General features: G+C 35.5%; 1 protein-coding gene and 1 long non-coding RNA gene across 2 annotated transcripts; both read left to right on the top strand.

Annotated features, from left to right (window-relative positions):
* Positions 1-5,636: 5,636 nt before the first annotated feature.
* On the top strand, positions 5,637-8,325 carry LOC108697018. The gene is made up of 4 exons (XR_001932381.2): positions 5,637-5,677; positions 6,988-7,035; positions 7,156-7,257; positions 8,242-8,325. It is a non-coding gene; the product is annotated as an uncharacterized LOC108697018 (long non-coding RNA).
* Positions 8,326-8,666: 341 nt separating this feature from the next.
* LOC108695861 (traf2 and NCK-interacting protein kinase) lies at positions 8,667-17,395 on the top strand. The gene is made up of 18 exons (XM_041569052.1): positions 8,667-8,732; positions 8,865-8,912; positions 9,033-9,134; positions 10,122-10,223; positions 10,697-10,744; positions 10,865-10,966; positions 12,197-12,244; positions 12,364-12,468; positions 13,100-13,132; positions 13,359-13,424; positions 13,646-13,702; positions 14,011-14,250; positions 14,348-14,438; positions 14,546-14,664; positions 15,611-15,665; positions 15,970-16,048; positions 16,684-16,835; positions 17,204-17,395. The coding sequence occupies exons 1-18, from the start codon at positions 8,667-8,669 to the stop codon at positions 17,215-17,217; spliced, it is 1,527 nt and encodes a 508-aa protein (XP_041424986.1). The 3' UTR covers positions 17,218-17,395.
* Positions 17,396-21,160: the final 3,765 nt, after the last annotated feature.

Here is a 21,160-nt window from a genome sequence, read left to right as displayed (position 1 = left end):
ACTTTCAACCCCTAATATTCAAAGACAGTATATACCCCAAAAGTACAAGAGTAAGGTCAATACTATTAACCAATTTTAATTTGTTCAGGATGCATATGAGTTAGATGAAAAAATGGCAACTAAAAATGAATCAGTAGTGGGATGTGTTTTCATTGCTGCTAAATAAAATGTACCATTTGTGAGCAATAATAAAATCTAAATGTAAAACTTGTAATAAAGTTCAAACTGCTGGGGATTCATGAAAAATCCGAATTTTGATTTAATCTGCCTTAAATCTGCCCTAATATGTTTGTTGACAAAAATGTCAGTAATCATTTTACATATGAAACCTCCCATCAAAATATAGGGTTGTGCAAAATATTGGCAAATATTTTCTTTCTTTTAAAAACATCTGTTCATCAACGTTGATGTGTCGGTAGCACTGACCATGCCTTGAGTGGAGTTGAAGCTCATCACTAGTTGCCAAGTGTCTATTCTATTTATTGTCCTAATATCAGAACAGTATTGAGCTAAAGTCAGTGCCTGACATCCATTAAGTTTAAAAATGTTGGAGTCAGGCCTGGATTTGTGGCTAAACCACAAAGGCCCAGGCCTAGGCAGCAAAATAAAAATTGTAGGGGCGGCATGCCACCCAGTTACATTCTAAGGAGCACTGGGGACATTTGTAGATATGAATTTATAACATTTCTGATTAAACAAAAATCTCTTTTAACCCAACACAATGGGCTAGTGTAGTACAAATAAGGAAATGTCATGGAAATGCCTTAATGTATTAAACAATATTTAAATGTGACTTAAACCAAGGGAAAATAATGCTGTTCAGGTAATACAGCCAATTATGGTTCTTGCCAAAACACAGATCTAAGACTTGGGAGCCTATTTACTAAAACTCTAAATAATCAAACTCCCTTCCACGAATTGAACACATTTTTCAATCTTTTTTTTTTTTAAATCGGAGTGAAAAACGATGTGACAAAAACGAATGTCAATTCATATTATACGATTGATGATCCAAAAACTCGATTTTATTGAATTGTCGACGTGAATACATGACATTATCGGACGAAAACCCAGACTTTATCAGATTATCCAGCATAGCTCAAGATGTCAAGAACCAACTTTAGGAACATCTGCCATTGACTTCTACATACCTCGACAGGTGTAAGATGAAGATTTTTAGCAGCTTTGCGGTATAATTCGCTAAAAATCTTTTTATTTTTCCATAAAAAATTCAAGTTTGCCCCCTAAAAAACTCGACCTGAAAAACTCAAGGTCTAATAAATGGGCCCCCTAAACTGACCCACTGCTGCATTAATGTACTTTACAAAGATCAACTGACAAGTTTTTAATAAATAACTATTGTATATGATGATGTACTAGTTGCCCTTTAGAACTGTCCACTTTAAAATCTTAATCCAGTTATGATTTACTGCTTGCAAATTTTCCAAGACCCTTGGGGCATATTTAAATACAAAGCTTCTTGGTCCAAACATGTATTCATCTAGCCAAAGAGTCGTTTAGATACTGTAAATTGAATTGCATATATAGTTCGTTATTTTAGCTACATGAATTACTATATTAGCTGTTAATTTTCCTCTATAACTACAAATCAGATCACCTTGAGCCCATTGCATAAGAATAGAGAGTAAATCCAGTATTTTAGCAAAAGTATACTAGGAACCTGGTTTGGTTAATTGCTGTAGGTGATCGTTTTGCTTCAGGGCTCCGGGGGGGGGCAGATTTTTTAAAATTCTAATGGCTAATCTTCCTAAATTTCAAGTATTTAAGATTTAATCATATTTATTAATACTTTTGTATTTGTGAATTGGCACATTTACCTGAGCCATTTGGCTATAAAATGTAACAATCCAACTGTAGTGACTTGGCTGCTCTGAGCAGTTTCATTTGGGAGTTAGAGTTCAGTGGCACTGCAGAACTGTAGTTATTATTAATGCACAAAGAAAGGCCAAGTAGTCATAAATCTGTCCATAGCTGTATAATCAGATGTTTTCTCCATGACTTTTATTCATAAAATTAAATCCTGAACCACAAAGTCCAACACACGGCTATTATCGCTCTTTAATATGATTACATTTAAGCCCAAAAAGCTCTTTGCATTGATATCCAGTTGTGTCAAGATGCGCTATGCTGCCCCAGTTGAATAAAATACATTAAAACACTAAAAAATGACAGGACTGTTTTGCAATTTCAGGTACAAGCCAACACTGCGTTCCCTATGCTCATATACATTATATATAATAATGGGGCAGTCTTTGTAATATATTAATTGTACCATTTCTTATACAAATAATACACAATAATATACATGTTGTAATGGTATCATTCCCTATATTGAGAATGGCTACTGAATAAACAGGCTCTCATCATGGCAACAAAACCCACTGCATTTTATTCTTCAACTTAATTGAATTTAACTGAACTCAGCAACCATGATTTAACTTGCTGTTATAACTGCCCTGCCTGGGCTGCATGCGTGATGTCACAATGCTCTGAATCTCACAGCTGTTCAAACAAACAGCTGTCATTATGATGTCATAATGGACAAAGTCAAAGTGTACAGCTGCAGCCCAGAGATTTCTCATTCTTGATCAAGAGACTGAGGTGAGTAGATCTCTGTATATTTGGGAGAAAACTTTATTAAAAATAACCCTTTTACTGGTACAGTGGGAGCTTTCAGACTACTAGTGGTATCATGAATATGGTAGAATTTGAATTAATTGACTAAAATGGAGTCTGTGGGTGATAGCCTTCCTGTATTATGGAGCATTCTCAAAAACAGGTTTCTGGGTAATAGATCTCATAGCTGTAAATGTATCTATACACACACACTCACAGACATATATACAGTATATATATATATATATATATATATATATATATATATATATATATATATATATATATATATATATATATATATATACTTCATGTACAGTGTTTGCACTCTTACCGGATTAAAGACACTGTTTTCAGGTGCAATGGTCAAGGTTTGTCATACAGCTTAATCGAAGGACCAGCACTCCATTTCAGTGTACAATAAATGTGTTTATTTAATGCCTATCCAACGTTTCGGCCCACATTAGGGCCTTTCTCAAAGGCCCTAATGTGGGCCGAAACTTGCCTAAAGTGAACATAAAAATTTATACACATACAAATTGCAAAAAGGAGCGCCAAACATCGCAAGTGGGCGTGGCTACGTTACTGCCATCATAAGTGGGTATGGCTACATTACTGCCATCATAAGTGGGCGTGGCTAGGTGACTGACATCATAAGTGGGCGTGGCCATGTTACTGACATCATAGGTGGGCGTGGTTACTGTACTGACATCATAAGTGGGCATGGTTATGTTGTTGACTTCATCTGTGTGAGTGACATACAACAAAACAAATCGTGTGCAGGTAGTGCAACCAGTTGTCAGTCAGATTCAAATTAAGTGGCGTGATTGTAAGAAACAGGGATAAACACAAAGGGGTATATTTATCAAAGAGTGAAGTTAATAGTGAAGTTCCGCCACTAGAGTGAAATTCCGCCACTCTCCATTCATTTCTATGGGATTTTTATAGGCATATTTATCAAAGGGTGAACTTTCACTTCACCCATTGATAAATACGCCTTTTAAAATCCCATAGAAATGAATTGAGAGCTGCGGAATTTCACTCGAGTGGCGGAACTTCACTCTTTGATAAATTTACCCCAAAGAGACTGATAGCCCTACCTGTGGAGGTAAGGGAAGGTGTTTTCTCCGATCTTACACCAAGGTTGCAGGGAGACCCTTCTGCTGTTTTTATTCACTGTATCTGCAGTGTATTTTTTCCCTGTTTCTTACAATCACGCCACTTAATTTGAATCTGACTGAGAATTGGTTGCACATCACTGATTACCTGCACATAATTTGTTTTGTTGTATGTCACTCACACAGATGAAGTCAACAACATAACCACGCCCCATGTGTATCAATTTTTATGTTCACTTTAGGCTAAGGCCACACTAGGCGATAGCGCCGCGATTTGACTCGGCGATCTTTTTTCTATTGTCGCTCGAAATCGCCTAGCGAGGCAATTTCGAGCGACAGTAGAGAAAAGATCGCCGCGTGTGTTTTTACGCTGGCGATTTGTCGCGATTCCCCATAGACGCCAGCGCAAAAGTTTCCCCAGCGATTGCGGCTTAAAAGTCGCGGCGAAAAGTCGCGGCGAGTCAAATCGCGGCGCTATCGCCTAGTGTGGCCTTAGCCTTAGGCTCTGCCCTTCCTGATGACGGCTCGAGTCTAAGAGCCGAAACTTTGAATAAACCCATTTTTTTCATCACAAAAGACCTATGATTGTGGATTTCTTTGCTCTATTGATATTGATATATGTTCCAGCACCTAAGCATTTCCATTGATTTCTGAGTGCACCTATCCAGTTATATATACATATATATATATATATATATATATATATATATATATATATATATATATATATATATATATATATATATATACAGGGATATTACATAGGACAAAGTATTGGGATTACTAAACGGTTTCTTTTTTTTCTCTCCACAGAAAGAATATTTTATCGTATCAAAACAAAAAAAAATCAAAAACTAACATCAAAATGTGGAAAACTATTTTCAAATGTTTTTGTTTTCGCAAGGTAAGGACTTTGTTTTTTCTACTATAACATGACATATTTAATTTAGTGAATAACTTCCTGGGGGAGAAACTTGTCCTTAAACTCTGTTACTGGATTATCTCTGAACATTGTTCTGTTTGTGACAGTTGCTAATACTAATAACATGAAGATGAGATAGATTGCACCCATAAAAATACAGAGAAAGAAGGCAGTCCTTTAAGTTTAAATATTACCTCGTGGAGAATCGGAGGCGTGAATTACTGTTAACAACTATTTGCAAAGGAGAAAAAGATAGTAAAAGCCCCCGCACTCTCAATTATATTGAATTAATTATCTAAATTTAGATAATTAATTCAATTTAATTGAGAGTGCGGGGGCTTTTACTATCTTTTTCTCCTTTACAAATAGATTGCTCCCAGACTGACTGCTCCTCAATATATCTGTATTGTGCTACAGTCACTAGTGCTGTTTCCATTCATTTTTGTTATATGATTTGGCTTTAGTATAGGGGATACAATACGTTATACTTGTGTTTGCACCAACCAGGGCCGGAACTAGGGGTAGGCAGAGTAGGCACATGCCTAGGGCGCAAAGGTGGAGGGGCGCCAGGCACGTACTTACTCCAACCCCTAGTCCGGTCCCTTCTCTCCTACCCCTGCCCGGCTTGGCCAGGCTCTGGCACCAACTATGTCATTTAATACCAAATCAGTCACTACAGATTACTGACCCAATAATCGAATCCTTATTACCATATTTAGATTGCTAATAACTCCCAATAATATCATGTGATTTTAAGGGTTTGAATTCAGCTTCACCAAATCCAAAAATTAAACTGAAATTTTACTAAATACGTGATTTTATTACAATCAAAAGCATACTGCTATCTACATATATGTGTTTTCTATTAACTAAGGGAAGTTAGATTTATATAATTTATATAATTATAGTTTTCCTATTTGCTCATTTCTTTTTTTGTGATTAATTTTTTTTGTCTTCTTAGAAAAGAAAAGATAAACATCCAACCAAAGAAACTGTTGTGGTAAGTGATGAAGAATTGGACAACATTAAGGGGCAGATTTATCAAGGGTTGAATTTCAAAGTAAAAAATACTTCGAAATTCGACCATCGAATTTAAATACTTTGAATTCGAATATTGAATTCAAACTTTTTTAATCGAATTTGGGTATTCTGCGGTCGAAGTAAACGATTCGAGCGATTTTATCGTACGATCGAACAATTTTACTTCGACTGCAGAATACTTAAAACTTATAAAAATGCTGTAGAAGGTCCCCATAGGCTAACATAGCACCTCGGCAGGTTTAATTTGGCGAAGTATTGAAGTTGAAGTTTTTTTTAAAGAGACAGTACTTTGATTATCGAATATTCTAAAATGTAAACTATTTTACTTTGAATTGAATTCGAAGTTAATTCAGAGTCGTAGTATCCTATTCGATGGTCGAAGTATCCAAAAAATTTTACTTTGAATTTCGAATCTTTTTACTTCCACAATTCCCTCGAATTCACTTCGACCCTTGATCTGCCCCTAAAAGAAGTGACACAATTTTCCTATTAGTGCTATCAAAACCAAATTATTTCCTTGCCTATAGATTTATACCTTGATGAAGAATTATTTCTCATCTGAATAATAATCAGTTGTCCATGACTTGATAAACATGGGTAACTTTCTTACTTTTAATGTCATTTAATAGTGACATTCAGCTACAGAATAATCCATTACCATTTCCATAGATGGCACATTTCATAACGGCATGGACTTTATTGTTAAAACCGTTTTCTTTGTTGATGAAACCTCATTCTCTCCTGTCAAAAAGATTGATTGACACATTGATTTTTCATTATTATCAGAATAAACCCCTATACTGACCGTGCATTTATTTAGACATTATTATTATATCATATTTACTCATATTAGTTATATCTAATTAAAAGCATATTTTTCCAAAACAAGCCATACTCCTTTGGTGATCGGGCAAAATGGTTACTATTGGAAACAGAAGAATTTACCATTTAATATGATGTTTTGTGAACAGCTAACTATTGATGAACCCCAAATATGTGATATAAATAAGATTTGCATCCACATTTGGATCTGTAATACTTATACCCCTGCCCCCCAACACATACCAGAGATGTGTGGCTCTAATCTACTTTCCTCTCTTAATCATGTACAACCTGTTGGCAATGCCAATTGTTAAGTAAGTTGTACAGAAACATAAAATTGATTGATTTTATGAAGTTGAGTGAATTTGCTTTATGCAAAGAACATGCTAGATATTGAACTACAGCATTATAAGAAGTTCATCAGCTAACTAAATTTATTCCTCTTAGGAATTAAAACCAGAGGAAGAACTGGAGCCGGCGATAACCATCTGCCAGGTAAGCATAAGAGAGGAAGAGTAGTAGATGGCCTCAAACAGAGGAGATTGGATGTTGCAGTTCTTCTTTAATCAAGTGGGTTCTGTTCATATATCTACAAATTTTATCTTCTCTAAACAGGAGACAACACAGAAATCAGGCAATGACACCTGCCAGCCTGAACTTGAAAACCAGCAAGAGAATGCTGAAGTAAATGAAGAAAACCTCAGAGACATCGATGAGGTATGAGCAGAAAGATCTAATTAAACCTTTAAAATAATTTATTAATGATATCTCCTGAAACGCATATAAATACTTGCAGTGGACTTGTGCCTTATGAATCAGGTGAAAGCAATATTTTCACACTGAGCTAGACTTGGATAAAAATCCCACATTTAAAATAAAAAAAACACAGGGCATGCATTACACAATGCATTGACATTATCTCACCCCTACAGGGTAGGGTCCTCCATCCTTTTGTCTCCTTGTCACTGAGCATTTCATTTGTATTGTAATTATATTTTATATTTATGTGAATTGTATTTCTAATAATGCACTTACTATCACTTATTATTGCAGTGACCGCATTATTATCAGAATAAATCCCTATAACTGACCGTGAATTTAGTAATTATTATTATTATATCATATTAGTTATATCTAATTAAAGCATATTTTTCCAAAACAAGTCACACTCCTTTAGTGATTGGGCAAAATGATTACTATTAATGGAAACAGAAGAATTTACCATTTAATATGATGTTTTGTGAACAGCTAACTATAACCAATGAACTCCAAATATGTGATATAAATAAGACTTGCATCCACATTTGGATCTGTAATACTTTGGGGGTTATTTACTAAATTCTGAATGCAAAAATCACGAAAAATTTGTGATTTTTTTTATAAAATCAGACTTTTAAAAAATCACGGATTTTTTGGAATTGATTAAACCCCGAGGATGCAAAAGTCAGAATCTGAAAATCTGGCATCTAAGACCTGTCGAGGTTGCATATAAGTCAATGGGAGAAGTCCCAATAATTTTTTGATGTGCGCTGAGTTTCATGCAATACCCCGAAGTTTTCCGAGGTTTTGGGTGAAAATTCCGGAAGAATCGTGAAATTCATGAAAATCAGATCAAAAAATCGTTAAAATTGGATGTTGAAGTTCTTCTTTAATCAAGTGGGTTCAGTTCATATATCTACAAATTTTATCTTCTCTAAACAGGAGACAACGCAGAAATCAGGCAATGACACCTGCCAGCCTGAACTCGAAAACCAGCAAGAGAGTGCTGAAGTAAACGAGGAAAACCTCAGAGACATCGATGAGGTATGAGCAGAAAGATCTAATTAAACCTTTAAAATAATTTATTAATGATATCTCCTGAAACACATATAAATACAATACCCCAAATTTTTCCGAGTTGTCGGGTGAAAATCCTGGAAGAATCGTGAAATTCGTGAAAATCGGATGAAAAAATTGTGAAAATACGATTTTTTACCGCAAAACAAATTTTCGGGAAAATGTAATAATAAATAAGCGTAAAAAACCTGAGTAGATTTGATCGGAGTTTAGAGCAAAAAATATTGAGATAAATTCAGACTTTGATAAATAACCCCCTTATACCTTTACCCCCCCAACACATACCAGAGATGTGTGGCTCTAATCTACTTTCCTCTCTTAATCATGTACAGCCTGTTGGCAATGCCACTTGTCAAGTAAGTTGTACAGAAACATAAAATTGATTGATTTTATGAAGTTGAGTGAATTTGCTTTATACAAAGAACATCTAGATATTGAACTACAGCATTATAAGAAGTTCATCAGCTAACTAACTTTATTCCTCTTAGGAATTAAAAGCAGAGGAAGAACTGGAGCCGGCCATAACCATCTGCCAGGTAAGCATAAGAGAGGAAGAGTAGTAGATGGCCTCAAACAGAGGAGTTTGGATGTTGCAATTCTTCTTTAATCAAGTGGGTTCAGTTCATATATCTACAAATTTTATCTTCTCTAAACAGGAGACAACGCAGAAATCAGGCAATGACACCTGCCAGCCTGAACTTGAAAACCAGCAAGAGAGTGCTGAAGTAAATGAAGAAAACCTCAGAGACATCGATGAGGTATGAGCAGAAAGATCTAATTAAACCTTTAAAATAATTTATTAATGATATCTCCTGAAACACATATAAATACTTGCAGTGGACGTGTGCCTTATGAATCAGGTGAAAGCAATATTTTCACACTGAGCTAGACTTGGATAAAAATCCCACATTCAAAATAAAAAAACACAGGGCATGTATTACACAATGCATTAACATTATCTCACCCCTACGGGGTAGGGTCCTCCATCCTTATGTCTCCTTGTCACTGAGCATTTGATTTGTATTGTAATTATATTTTATATTTATGTGAATTGTATTTCTAATAATGCACTTACTGTCACTTATTATTGCAGTGACCACATTATTATCAGAATAAATCCCTATAACTGACCGGGAATTTAGTCATTATTATTATTTTATCATATTAGTTATATCTAATTAAAAGCATATTTTTCCAAAACAAGTCACACTCCTTTAGTAATTGGGCAAAATGATTACCATTAATGGAAACAGAAGAATTTACCATTTAATATGATGTTTTGTGAACAGCTAACTATAACCAATGAACTCCAAATATGTGATATAAATAAGAATTGCATCCACATTTAGATCTGTTATACTTTGGGGGTTATTTACTAAACTCCGAATGCAAAAATCATGAAAAATTTGTGATTTTTATTTTTATAAAATCAGACTTTTAAAAAATCACGAATTTTTTGGAATTTATTAAACCCCGAGGATGGAAAAGTCAGAATCTGAAAATCTGGCATCTCAGACCTGTCGAGGTTGCATATAAGTCAATGGGAGAAGTCCCAATAATTTTTTGATGTGCGCTGAGTTCCGTGCAATACCCCAAAGTTTTCCGAGTTTTTGGGTGAAAATTCCTGAAGAATCGTGAAATTCATGAAAATCAGATCAAAAAATCGTTAAAATTGGATGTTGAAGTTCTTCTTTAATCAAGTGGGTTCAGTTCATATATCTACAAATTTTATCTTCTCTAAACAGGAGACAACGCAGAAATCAGGCATTGACACCTGCCAGCCTGAACTCGAAAACCAGCAAGAGAATGCTGAAGTAAATGAAGAAAACCTCAGAGACATCGATGAGGTATGAGCAGAAAGATCTAAATAAACCTTTAAAATAATTTATTAATGATATCTCCTGAAACACATATAAATACAATACCCCAAAAAATGAAAATCGGATGAAAAAATTGTGAAAATACGGTTTTTACCGCAAAACAAATTTTCGGGAAAATGTAATAGTAAAAAAGCATAAAAAACCTGAGTGGATTTGATCCAAGTTTAAAGCAGAAAATATTGAGATAAATTCAGACTTTGATAAATAACCCCCTTATACCCATGCCCCCAACACATACCAGAGATGTGTGGCTCTAATCTACTTTCCTCTCTTAATCATGTACAACCTGTTGGCAAAGCCACTTGTCAAGTAAGTTGTACAGAAACATAAAATTGATTGATTTTATGAAGTTGAGTGAATGCTTTATACAAAGAACATGCTAGATATTGAACTACAGCATTATAAGAAGTTCATCAGCTAACTAACTTTATTCCTCTTAGGAATTAAAACCAGAGGAAGAACTGGATCCGGCCATAACCATCTGCCAGGTAAGCATAAGAGAGGAAGAGTAGTAGATGGCCTCAAACAGAGGAGTTTGGATGTTGCAGTTTTTCTTTAATCAAGTGGGTTCAGTTCATATATCAACAAATTTTATCTTCTCTAAACAGGAGACAACGCAGAAATCAGGCAATGACACCTGCCAGCCTGAACTTGAAAACCAGCAAGAGAATGCTGAAGTAAATGAAGAAAACCTCAGAGACATCGATGAGGTATGAGCAGAAAGATCTAATTAAAACTTTAAAATAATTTATTAATGATATCTCCTGAAACACATATAAATACTTGCAGTGGACTTGTGCCTTATGAATCAGGTGAAAGCAATATTTTCACACTGAGCTAGACTTGGATAAAAATCCCACATTCAAAATAAAAACACAGGGCATGCATTACACAATGCATTAACATTATCTCACCCCTACGGGGTAGGGTCCTCCATCCTTTTGTCTCCTTGTCACTGAGCATTTCATTTGTATTGTAATTATATTTTATATTTATGTGAATTGTATTTCTAATAATGCACTTACTGTCACTTATTATTGCAGTGACCACATTTTTATCAGAATAAATCCCTATAACTGACCCTGCATTTATTTAGTCATTATTATTATATCATATTAGTTATATCTAATTAAAAGCATATTTTTCCAAAACAAGTCACACTCCTTTAGTAATTGGGCAAAATGGTTACCATTAATGGAAACAGAAGAATTTACCATTTAATATGATGTTTTGTGAACAGCTAACTATAACCAATGAACTCCAAATATGTGATATAAATAAGACTTGCATCCACATTTGGATCTGTTATACTTTGGGGGTTATTTACTATTTTATAAAATCATACTTTTAAAAAAATCAAGAATTTTTTGGAATTTATTAAACTCCTAGGATGGAAAAGTCAGAATCTGAAAATCTGGCATCTAAGACCTGTCGAGGTTGCATATAAGTCAATGGGAGAAATCCCAATAATTTTTTTATGTGCGCTGGGTTTCGTGCAATACCCCGAATTTTTCCGAGTTTTCGGGTGAAAATCCTGGAAGAATCGTGAAATTCGTGAAAATCGGCTGAAAAAATCGTGAAAATACGATTTTTTACCGCAAAGCAAATTTTCAGGAAAATGTAATAATAAAAAAGCATAAAAAACCTGAGTGGATTTGATCAGAGTTTAAAGCAGAAAATATTAAGATAAATTCAGACTTTGATAAATAACCTCCTTCTACCCTTGCCCCCCAACACATACCAGAGATGTGTGGCTCTAATCTACTTTCCTCTCTTAATCATGTACAACCTGTTGGCAATGCCACTTGTCAAGTAAGTTGTACAGAAACATAAAATTGATTGATTTTATGAAGTTGAGTGAATTTATACAAAGAACATGCTAGATATTGAACTACAGCATTATAAGAAGTTCATCAGCTAACTAACTTTATTCCTCTTAGGAATTAAAACCAGAGGAAGAACTGGAGCCGGCCATAACCATCTGCCAGGTAAGCATAAGAGAGGAAGAGTAGTAGATGGCCTCAAACAGAGGAGTTGGATGTTGCAGTTCTTCTTTAATCAAGTGGGTTCAGTTCATATATCAACAAATTTTATCTCCATTAAACAGGAGACAACGCAGGAATCTGGTAATAACACCTGCCAGCCTCAACTCACTGAAAATGAGCAAGAGAGTGCTGAAATAAACAATGAAAACCTCAGAGACATCAATGAGGTATGAGCAGAAAGATCTAATTAAACCTTTATAATAATTTATTAATGATATCTCCTGAAACACATATAAATACTTGCAGTGGACTTGTGCCTTATGAATCAGATAAAAGTAATATTTTCACACTGAGCTAGACTTGGATAAAAATCCCAAATTCAAAATAAAAACACAGGGCATGCATTACACAATGCATTAACATTATCTCACCCGTACGGGGTAGGGTTCTCCATCCTTTTGTCTCCTTGACATTTCATTTGTATTGTAATTATATTTTATATTTATGAGAATTGTATTTCTAATACTGCACTTACTGTCACTTATTATTGCAGTGACCCCTTGTTTGTTACTAATTTATTGTTTTGCTGTACAGTGCTTTGCCCTCAAGGAGTGGTAGAAAAAATAAAAATATACATACATACATACATCTCACTTGCTTATATATAAGGCTTGTTTCAGAATATTACCAGTAAAACTCACAATCCTTAATATACTTTATATGTGTGAGCCTAGCTATGTTACCGAACATATTGACAACCCCTCTCCAGTAAATAAACCTTTGCTTTTCCTTCAAATTATAATTTTAGCAGTTCCCCAAAAATAGTTGATCTAAAAATATGTTTTTTGTCTTCCCCAGGCATATCAACATCTACTTGCAACTAAATACCCGGTAAGCAGCTGTAGAACTGTATTTTGGAACACTAAGTGACGCAAAAGCTCTACTTTAATGGTTTGACTTAAATATTCCAGTCCTCAGCCTTCTCCCCTAATACACTAGTTCCCAGTTCCCCCTACACCCCCTGTGCTTCTTTCATGTTTGAAAGGTTATTTGTCCAACTGCCTTAAATTCAGTTTTGTATTTATCATGTTTTTTTTATACAATGCTATTTTTTTAGAAGCCACGGAGTTATGTACAAGTCCTGGAGCCCATCGGAGAGGACAGCTACGGTGTCATTTATAATGTAAGATATTTCAGTTAGTGGGTAATTTTTGTCACATTTTGGGTGATTCTTTAAATACAGCCAATTAGTTGTACCCTCTAGAGTTTTGTCCCTTCTTTGTTTTCTTGTGCTTCTGAAGCTGCCAATAAACCTTCCCATATCCACACAATATATGCATTTGCTTTTCCATAATGTTCCAAACAGTAATGATCACAGAGATTCTTTTGCTTCTTTTGTTGTAGGGATGGCACCGTAAAGAACAAAAGGAGGTGGCAGTTACCATCATGAAAGATGAAGAGGTAATGTGTCTTGATACGATTACTATAATTAAGGACTAATAAGCTTTTTTGTAACACCTACATTATGATTTGTAGTAGTAGGGTAATTTGCTAAGATAATAACTATGTAACTGTAAAAATAAGTGAATACCATTTGAGACATGTATGGGATTAAAAAATAAAAGAACTGAGAGAGTTAATCATATTATGCAATTCTCATGTACGGGTATGACAACGTTGACGTTTTTTAGAACTACAAGTTAGGTCGGGGTATTTGAAATAGTCATTTTACCCATTGTATTCACTTTACTTCTTTTTCTTAAAACTAGAAGCAGAAAGAAGTCCTCAATGAACTGCAGGTTCTAGAAACCATTTCTGGCCATGGAAACATCATTGGCTATTACGGGGCATATTTCCAACCTGCCTCTGTAAAAATGCCAGAATATGAGGGACTGTGGATTTCAATGGAGCGTTACAGTGGGACATCAGTAAAACAGCTCTTTAACAGCAACATATCCCACTCCTTGAAAGAGGGCTGGATTGCTTATACCTGCAAGGAGGTATTAAAGGTATGTCTCAAGTGAAACTCCTTGGTACTGTTCTGGATAAATCTAATTCATTAAACGGCAAGAAAAATATTTATATTTTCACTTTTCCTTTATTCAGGGCCTGTGCCACCTTGATAAGCACAAGGTGATTCATCATGACATAAGGCCAAACAACATCATGATAACATCTGATGCAGAAGTGAAGATCAGTAAGTGATACCAAAAACCTGAACAAACGGATATTTATTTCTATCTTCATGGTGGGTTGTATTTATAAATGAAAATTAAAATTCCTGCTTTTGTTATACAATTTCAGGTGATGTCAGCTATGCCACCATTGGTGAAAACAGTCATAGTACTGCAGGTGCTCTTCCATACATGGCACCAGAAGTACTGGCCAACACTGACTATAAGGTCATAGAATACACCTCTAAGGTATTGTGATGTCTTCTCTCTCGTTTTATATATAATGTATGTAACTTATACAAGGTGCACTGTGTGGACTTTTTCACTCAATTCACATACCCCTCTCATAATCCAAAAATATAGGATTATTCTTATAGTTTATTTCAAGTTTTGCAATTAGTTTAATCAGAGTATGTAGAGGTATATTTACTAAACAACAATTATTTAAAAACAGATAGTAGTAACCCCACACTATCTGATTATTTTATTATTCCAGAATTGATTTAAAATTCAAGTTACCCTTAAGGTGCATTAATTAGTGAAAGTGCTTAGTGCTTGGTAATTCGTGCAATCAATTCAGTGCTAGTATGAAAATCAATTCATTTATCAGTATAACCACTTAATATATGAATTCATTTAACCATTAACTATAGTTCATTAATTAAAGTGCCAATGCTTCAATATAATATCAAGTAATTATGAATTAATTTGAATCCATCAATTAAAGTGCCAGTGCTAATAAATATCAGATTATTTAAAAAAAATGTAAAAGGAAAATTATCCATTAGCCAGCAATTCAGTGAATCGAAACCAACACCACTTGACTCTTTATTGGGTTTTCCAACTCTGTGTGACACACTCAGCCTGGGGTGTTTGGGGTCATTTTTTTAAAGATCGCATCATTTCACTACTTGAAATTTAAATTTTACATCCTCTGATTTTACATTTTCCCATATTTATTTTGTGGTCCCACCAATATATAATGTGTAATAAATTTCCCTGATTTTCCATTTTCTTTAATTTTTCTGTTCCCCTGTAACACATAATATGGAGGGTTCTAATGTATTTTCTTACTGTGCAAAATATAATTATTGTCAGGTTGTGGATGGATAGATAGCAAAAGAATCTGAATTTCATGTGCCCTGAGTATATTCTTTTCTAATAGTTGCCTTTTCTTCCATATTTCAATATGTAGGCTGATGTATGGTCACTGGGAATCTCCGCCCTTGAAATGGCAGAAGGATACTACCGTAAGTAAACCCCAGTGTGTGTGCTATAGTGCATAAAGAACTGTTTGTAAAAAGGTTAGAGGACATTTAGGTGTCACGCTTTAACATGGGATATTATTAAATATTGAAAACTATGGGGCTGGTTAGTAAGGGGCTGATTTTCTAAAATTTGAATTTGCCAGTTCCAATACCGTTATTTTGTCAGTATGCTGGCAATCAAGAAACAAATATACAATTAAATTAATTAGATTTTTTCAAGATTTGTTGTTTTTCAAGAAATGTTGTGATTGTCAATCATATTCTCTTGTATTTTCTTCCAACCTAGCATTCAGCAGATTTCCCAGCCATGCACGCATCAAAAGAATAATGCATGGTCCCGCTCCAGTATTGCTATGGGACTCATGGTGAGTGATTTCCACTGAAACAGAAAGAGAGGGTGAGGTGGAGAGGGTGGGGAATGAAAAGGAAATGAGGAGAATGTAGTGATATTGATAATGTGGTAAAGGGTTGTACAAATGAGAGAGTCAAGGAAACATTTGGAGAAATAGGCAAGGGAGAAGTTATAGCAAGGGGGGACATTGGGAATTGGGATGAAGTAAGGATGGGGAAGAGATCAATGGGAAAAAAGTGAGGGTGAAGATAAAGTGTTCTATGTGTAGCTCTTGAATGCTCAGGTGCAGGAGCTCATGCTTAGCTTAAGATCTTGGGGTTATTATCTGGCAGCCAATACAAGCCAGGCCAAGATGTTGGCAAAACCAGACATCATATTATGGTAGAAGGTAAATGTACTCTAATAATTTAGGGTTAGTAAGTAAGCAAAATAGACCCCCCTAATCAAGCAGATCAGTTGAACCATTAGAAGGGAAGGGTCTCACTGTCTATTACCTTCTTGAACAGCTTTTGTAGAGAAGCTTATGGGGTATACAGGGCACATGGCTATGCTGGTTCTATTCACAGTCTTTTAAATGCATGAGCTCTGGGAATTTAGTTATTATACAACATGAACAATTATAATTTTGCATTTGTTTCTTTTTTCCAGGAGTGACAACTTCCATGATTTTATAAAGAAATGCCTCCAGAAAAATCCAGATTGGAGGCCATCTGCAGAGCAGCTACTGTCACACCCCTTCGTTTGTAACATCTGGAATGAAAGGGGTGTGAAAAGTAATATCAAGTGGCACCTGCAGAGAGGTAAGGGAACTGTTGATTCTCATTATAGTTCACTTGATGTATAGACCATATCCATCTACTGCTCTTATTCATACAATATTCTCTGGCTTTCATAAATATACTATAATTCTGTAACTAAAGCGCCCATAATAAAGGGTGAGATTGTACTAGGGCAGAGGTCACTGAACTAGGCCAAATCTATGAGAGAGATAAACATGATGAGATAGGAGAAAATGTTATTATTAGTAGTAGTAGTTATAGTTGACCTTTAAATTAGCAGCAAAGGAAATGAGATATAAATAATAGTAAATAAATATTTGAAAAAATAATAAATTTCAGAGTTATACACACACCATCTCCATGGCTAACACTGAGCAATCTCTCCTTAGAAATGAAGCACTGAAGTAAGAAAACATCATGGCAGCCATCGGGGGAGGGACGGGGGCACATGTACAGGGGCCCTATGTCATCTTTGGGCCCCGCAGAAAAACTTGGTCCCGATGGCAGCTAGAAGATTGACAACAGCGATTCACAAGATTGACATCAATATGATATTTTAAATAATAAACATCTTAAAAATACATTGGCCCCTATTGTATGTTTTTTAATTGGGAGACATTGTTAATAACCTCCAAGCCCCCTCATATCCATCTTCCTTTTAATATTAGTTCTAATGACCTGGACAAAATCGCATAAACAGTCTTATGTGCTTGTTTTATCCACCCTGGTCCTGCTGGTAATTCCTGTGTTCTATTAATGGGTTCCATCAATATCTTTTCTTGTAGCAAGTGAGATGGCTAGTGCCATTTTTAACATGGTGCAGTGTGCCAGGGTAAATGTCTGCAATATTGTATTCCCTCTAGTGCTCCAGAAGAGCTGTTCATTTCTATGTAGATCTTAATAATAATAAATCATGCTACTAAGAAATAATAATAGTAAAAAATACTCGTAGTAACATAATAAATGAGGTTGAAAGAATTCAACCTTTTCTGTCTGAGTGAAATCTGTATAACTGCTCCAGAGGAAGGTTAAAAACCCCAATTGAAGCCTCTCCAATTTGAGAGGGAAAATGTGATTAAAAGTAGGACTAGTCCCTGGATCATCTTTGTTAATTTTAATAACTATTTAAAATGAAACCTCCTAATTTAAATAGATGTCCTCATTCTTAGCATGTCTTATAGGGGATTGCCTCTTTTTGAACCCGGGGGGGAGTGATTTATACCACTGTGATATAACACATCGACATTTCAAAGCAACAATTTAAATAGTCCATAACTTTGCGTATTTTAAATATAAATGTCATTGGTAGATATGTTTATAGAAGAATGCTTGATTCTGTATATAAAGGCATCAGTGAGTTAAAAACATTATATAAGCAGATCAGTGGGCACATAACTGCCAGGTACTGTACTGTATCAGGAAACTCAGATAAAAGTGCAGTAGTTCTCAGTGATGCACCATTGTTTTGGGGCATTAATTCAGCCTATACCCTTATTGTTACACAAGTAGAGTATTTATAACAGCAATTCTGAAGTCCCACAGGCAATAAATGTTTTGTTTTACTGAGAAGAAGATCTGTGGAATCATGGCCTCATCCTGTAATACTTTAAGAGAAAAGGTGAAACACAGAAAAATATCCGATAAGAATCTAGCAGCTACTTCTCTAGAATATATCACCGGCTGTGTATATCATCACACGTCTCTGTTACAGGCATTAACTTGGGTGGATACGAAATTAAGAAAGAATTACACCACTTTGACTGATAAATGTTGACTACATTCAAGTCAACATTTGATATACAAGACAAGTAACCTGATTTCCCATCAATAGTCCCACTGGATTGTTAACTGGATGGCCATGGGTGCTTACCAGTTGGATCGCTCTCTACAAGCCTTATATTTTCTTTTAGCCAATGAATTTTGGTAAAATGACCAGAATAAGCTATGAAAAATTAGAATGATAATTTCAAGGGTTAACAAGCATAGATGACAGAGATACTTAAGAGTTTTTCAACTGAATCTGCAGACCAGTGGCAAATGGTATGAATAAGGGGTGTAACAATAGGGTCAGCAGACTCAATGGATGTTGGAACTCCGGAGCGTAGAAGAGCCAAGTGGGTCCTGAGTGGTGTGATTCTGTGTACTATATTTATAGTATTCCTTATATTTATACATCATCCGTTAAAAGTCATACTAGGATTAATGGGACAATATTGTCAGTGAATTGTTCCCTTGGCCTGTTTAATTAGCATTACTTACTGATGGGGTTCTCTTTGATTCAATACAGGGCCAACTCAAAAGAATTCAAGCAATAAAAATATACATAAATACTCTATATGCATGGGAATGAGTTGGTCACATACCCCCTCATTTACTACCAGGCCAAATCTTGCCTTCCGTTTCTTGGAACTTTAAGTACCTATTGACAGCCAAACATTGATTGTGCCATAAAAACATTAACAGAATGTTCTGCGGATGGAACACTTGCTTCTGAATTAGACACAGCTCAGGTATTCAACTTGTTAAATACTGTTTTCAGTTTATGAACAAGCTGCTTTCTTTATAATGCTGAATGTAAGTAAGAGTAAAACAAAAATAATTGTTTGAATCTCAACGCCAGTTCCTAGGAAGGCTTTATTAAGTGACACTGGTGAGCTCATTTGATAAATTGCCTGTTATTAAGAAACCTGCAGGGTGCACTGAGCTCAAAGGCTTTGTATCTACCAGAGCATTAAATGTGTTTTTGTACGGTTGGTTGTTTGTGGGAGAATAAATCATTCATTGTTTAATGAAGCTCGCCCACTTTATTTTTCCTTTATATGCATATACGATCAGAGCAGCACTAACATAAAACTGCTGCAAGAACAGACACAAATGGGTAAATGCCTACCCCAAGCAAGAAGACAAACTGTTCAAATAAGAGTACTTTTCTATTCATCTTAGGTTTATCCAAATTATTTTCAAATACTTGGAACACATATACACATGGTATAATAATTATTATTCAGTATGGGTCAATGAAATAACACAAACATTCACTTTTCAGTTATGAAAAGTCCTTTTTTTGGCATTTGATCCTGAACAAATTGTGTAAATGTACCGTTTTGCATTGGAAAAAAAAAGAACACATCAGTCACTTCAAGTGTGAAAATCAGAGTCCATTGATACTCAGAAAGACTGCAATCAAAACAGCTATTCAAGCAATGCTAATGTTGACTTTTGGATCATTCTTTGGCATCAGTTTATCGCACTTGAAACGTCAAGATTGCCCACCCTGAGGTGCTAAAAACACCTAGTAGACAGTTTCATTTACAGAAACACACTTAATAGCTGGTCAGCACTAGACGTTCCATGCTTGAGGTGAGTCTATCAGATATATAAAAAAATTAGAGACAGTCTACACTAAGCCTGTCCCATGCCCCTCAGTAATGGGGATAAGAGAATGGAACAACAGAAGTCGTTAGTGGAGTAGCGCAGGGTCTGTCCTTGATTCATTGCATTTTTTTTTAGAGGAAAACTTTTTGTTTGTTTTTATTCAAAATTATACAGTGAATCAGAAAGAAAAGGAAAAAAAACATCATATATAGATCTTATGCAGTAGACACAGTTTGTTATATTGTACATAAGATTTTTGGTCATTGAATTTAATTCTAGGACGCAAATTGTGAGTCAGGTTTGATTAGGTATGGAGGTCTATTAATTCCCATGTAGGACTCAATGGGCATTGTCTGCTGCAAGAGTGACTTCTGCAAGAGTGAAGGTTACTGATGCTCCCAGTCCAGTTTCCCACTAGGGGCTCCAGATTTTATCAAATACTTTGTACGTAAGCTTAATGAGGGGAATAGCAGAATTAACTAGGTGGATCCAGGAGTCTGGTAGGTGGATTAGGGCCCATCACATTTTTTTTGTGGCCTGGTTGGTGGTGACGACATCATCTATAGTGATCGGCGAATTTATTTGCCAGGCGCGAACTTGCGCGATTCGCTGCCGGTGAATATATTCGCAGAACCGATGCGAAAATTCGCCGGCGTCCCAAAAAATGGATGTGGCAAATGTGCGCCGGCATCCACAAAACAGCCTTTGACGACCAAAAAATGGATGCTGGCGTTAAAATTGAGACACCGGCACCGTTTCGCAAATTTTTCGCCGTTTTGCGAATTTCGCGGGAAATTCTGTCGTTTTTTGGTGAAGCAAAATGCCCCAAATCTGCCCATCACTAATCGTCTAGGATTCCTAGTAAGCAGAATGAGGGAGACACAATATGTGGGGATCCCAGCTCCGTGGCCAAAGTTTGGATTATTTGTGTCCAGTCGGCATTCCCATAGCATGTGGTGGTAGAAGTTGGC

The sequence above is a fragment of the Xenopus laevis genome, chromosome 7L, assembly GCF_017654675.1.
Source record: "Xenopus laevis strain J_2021 chromosome 7L, Xenopus_laevis_v10.1, whole genome shotgun sequence".
NCBI classification, from domain to species: Eukaryota; Metazoa; Chordata; class Amphibia; order Anura; family Pipidae; genus Xenopus; species Xenopus laevis.
This window is presented reverse-complemented; position numbering and strand designations above follow the sequence as displayed.

Bases quoted from the DNA above. Each gene is read 5' to 3' on its own strand.
- LOC108695861 (XM_041569052.1), top strand. From the start codon at position 8,667: ATGTGTGGCTCTAATCTACTTTCCTCTCTTAATCATGTACAGCCTGTT. The intron at 14,251-14,347 runs GTATGTCTCAAG...TCCTTTATTCAG, and splicing joins CCTGCAAGGAGGTATTAAAG to GGCCTGTGCCACCTTGATAA. The intron at 16,049-16,683 runs GTGAGTGATTTC...TCTTTTTTCCAG, and splicing joins GTATTGCTATGGGACTCATG to GAGTGACAACTTCCATGATT.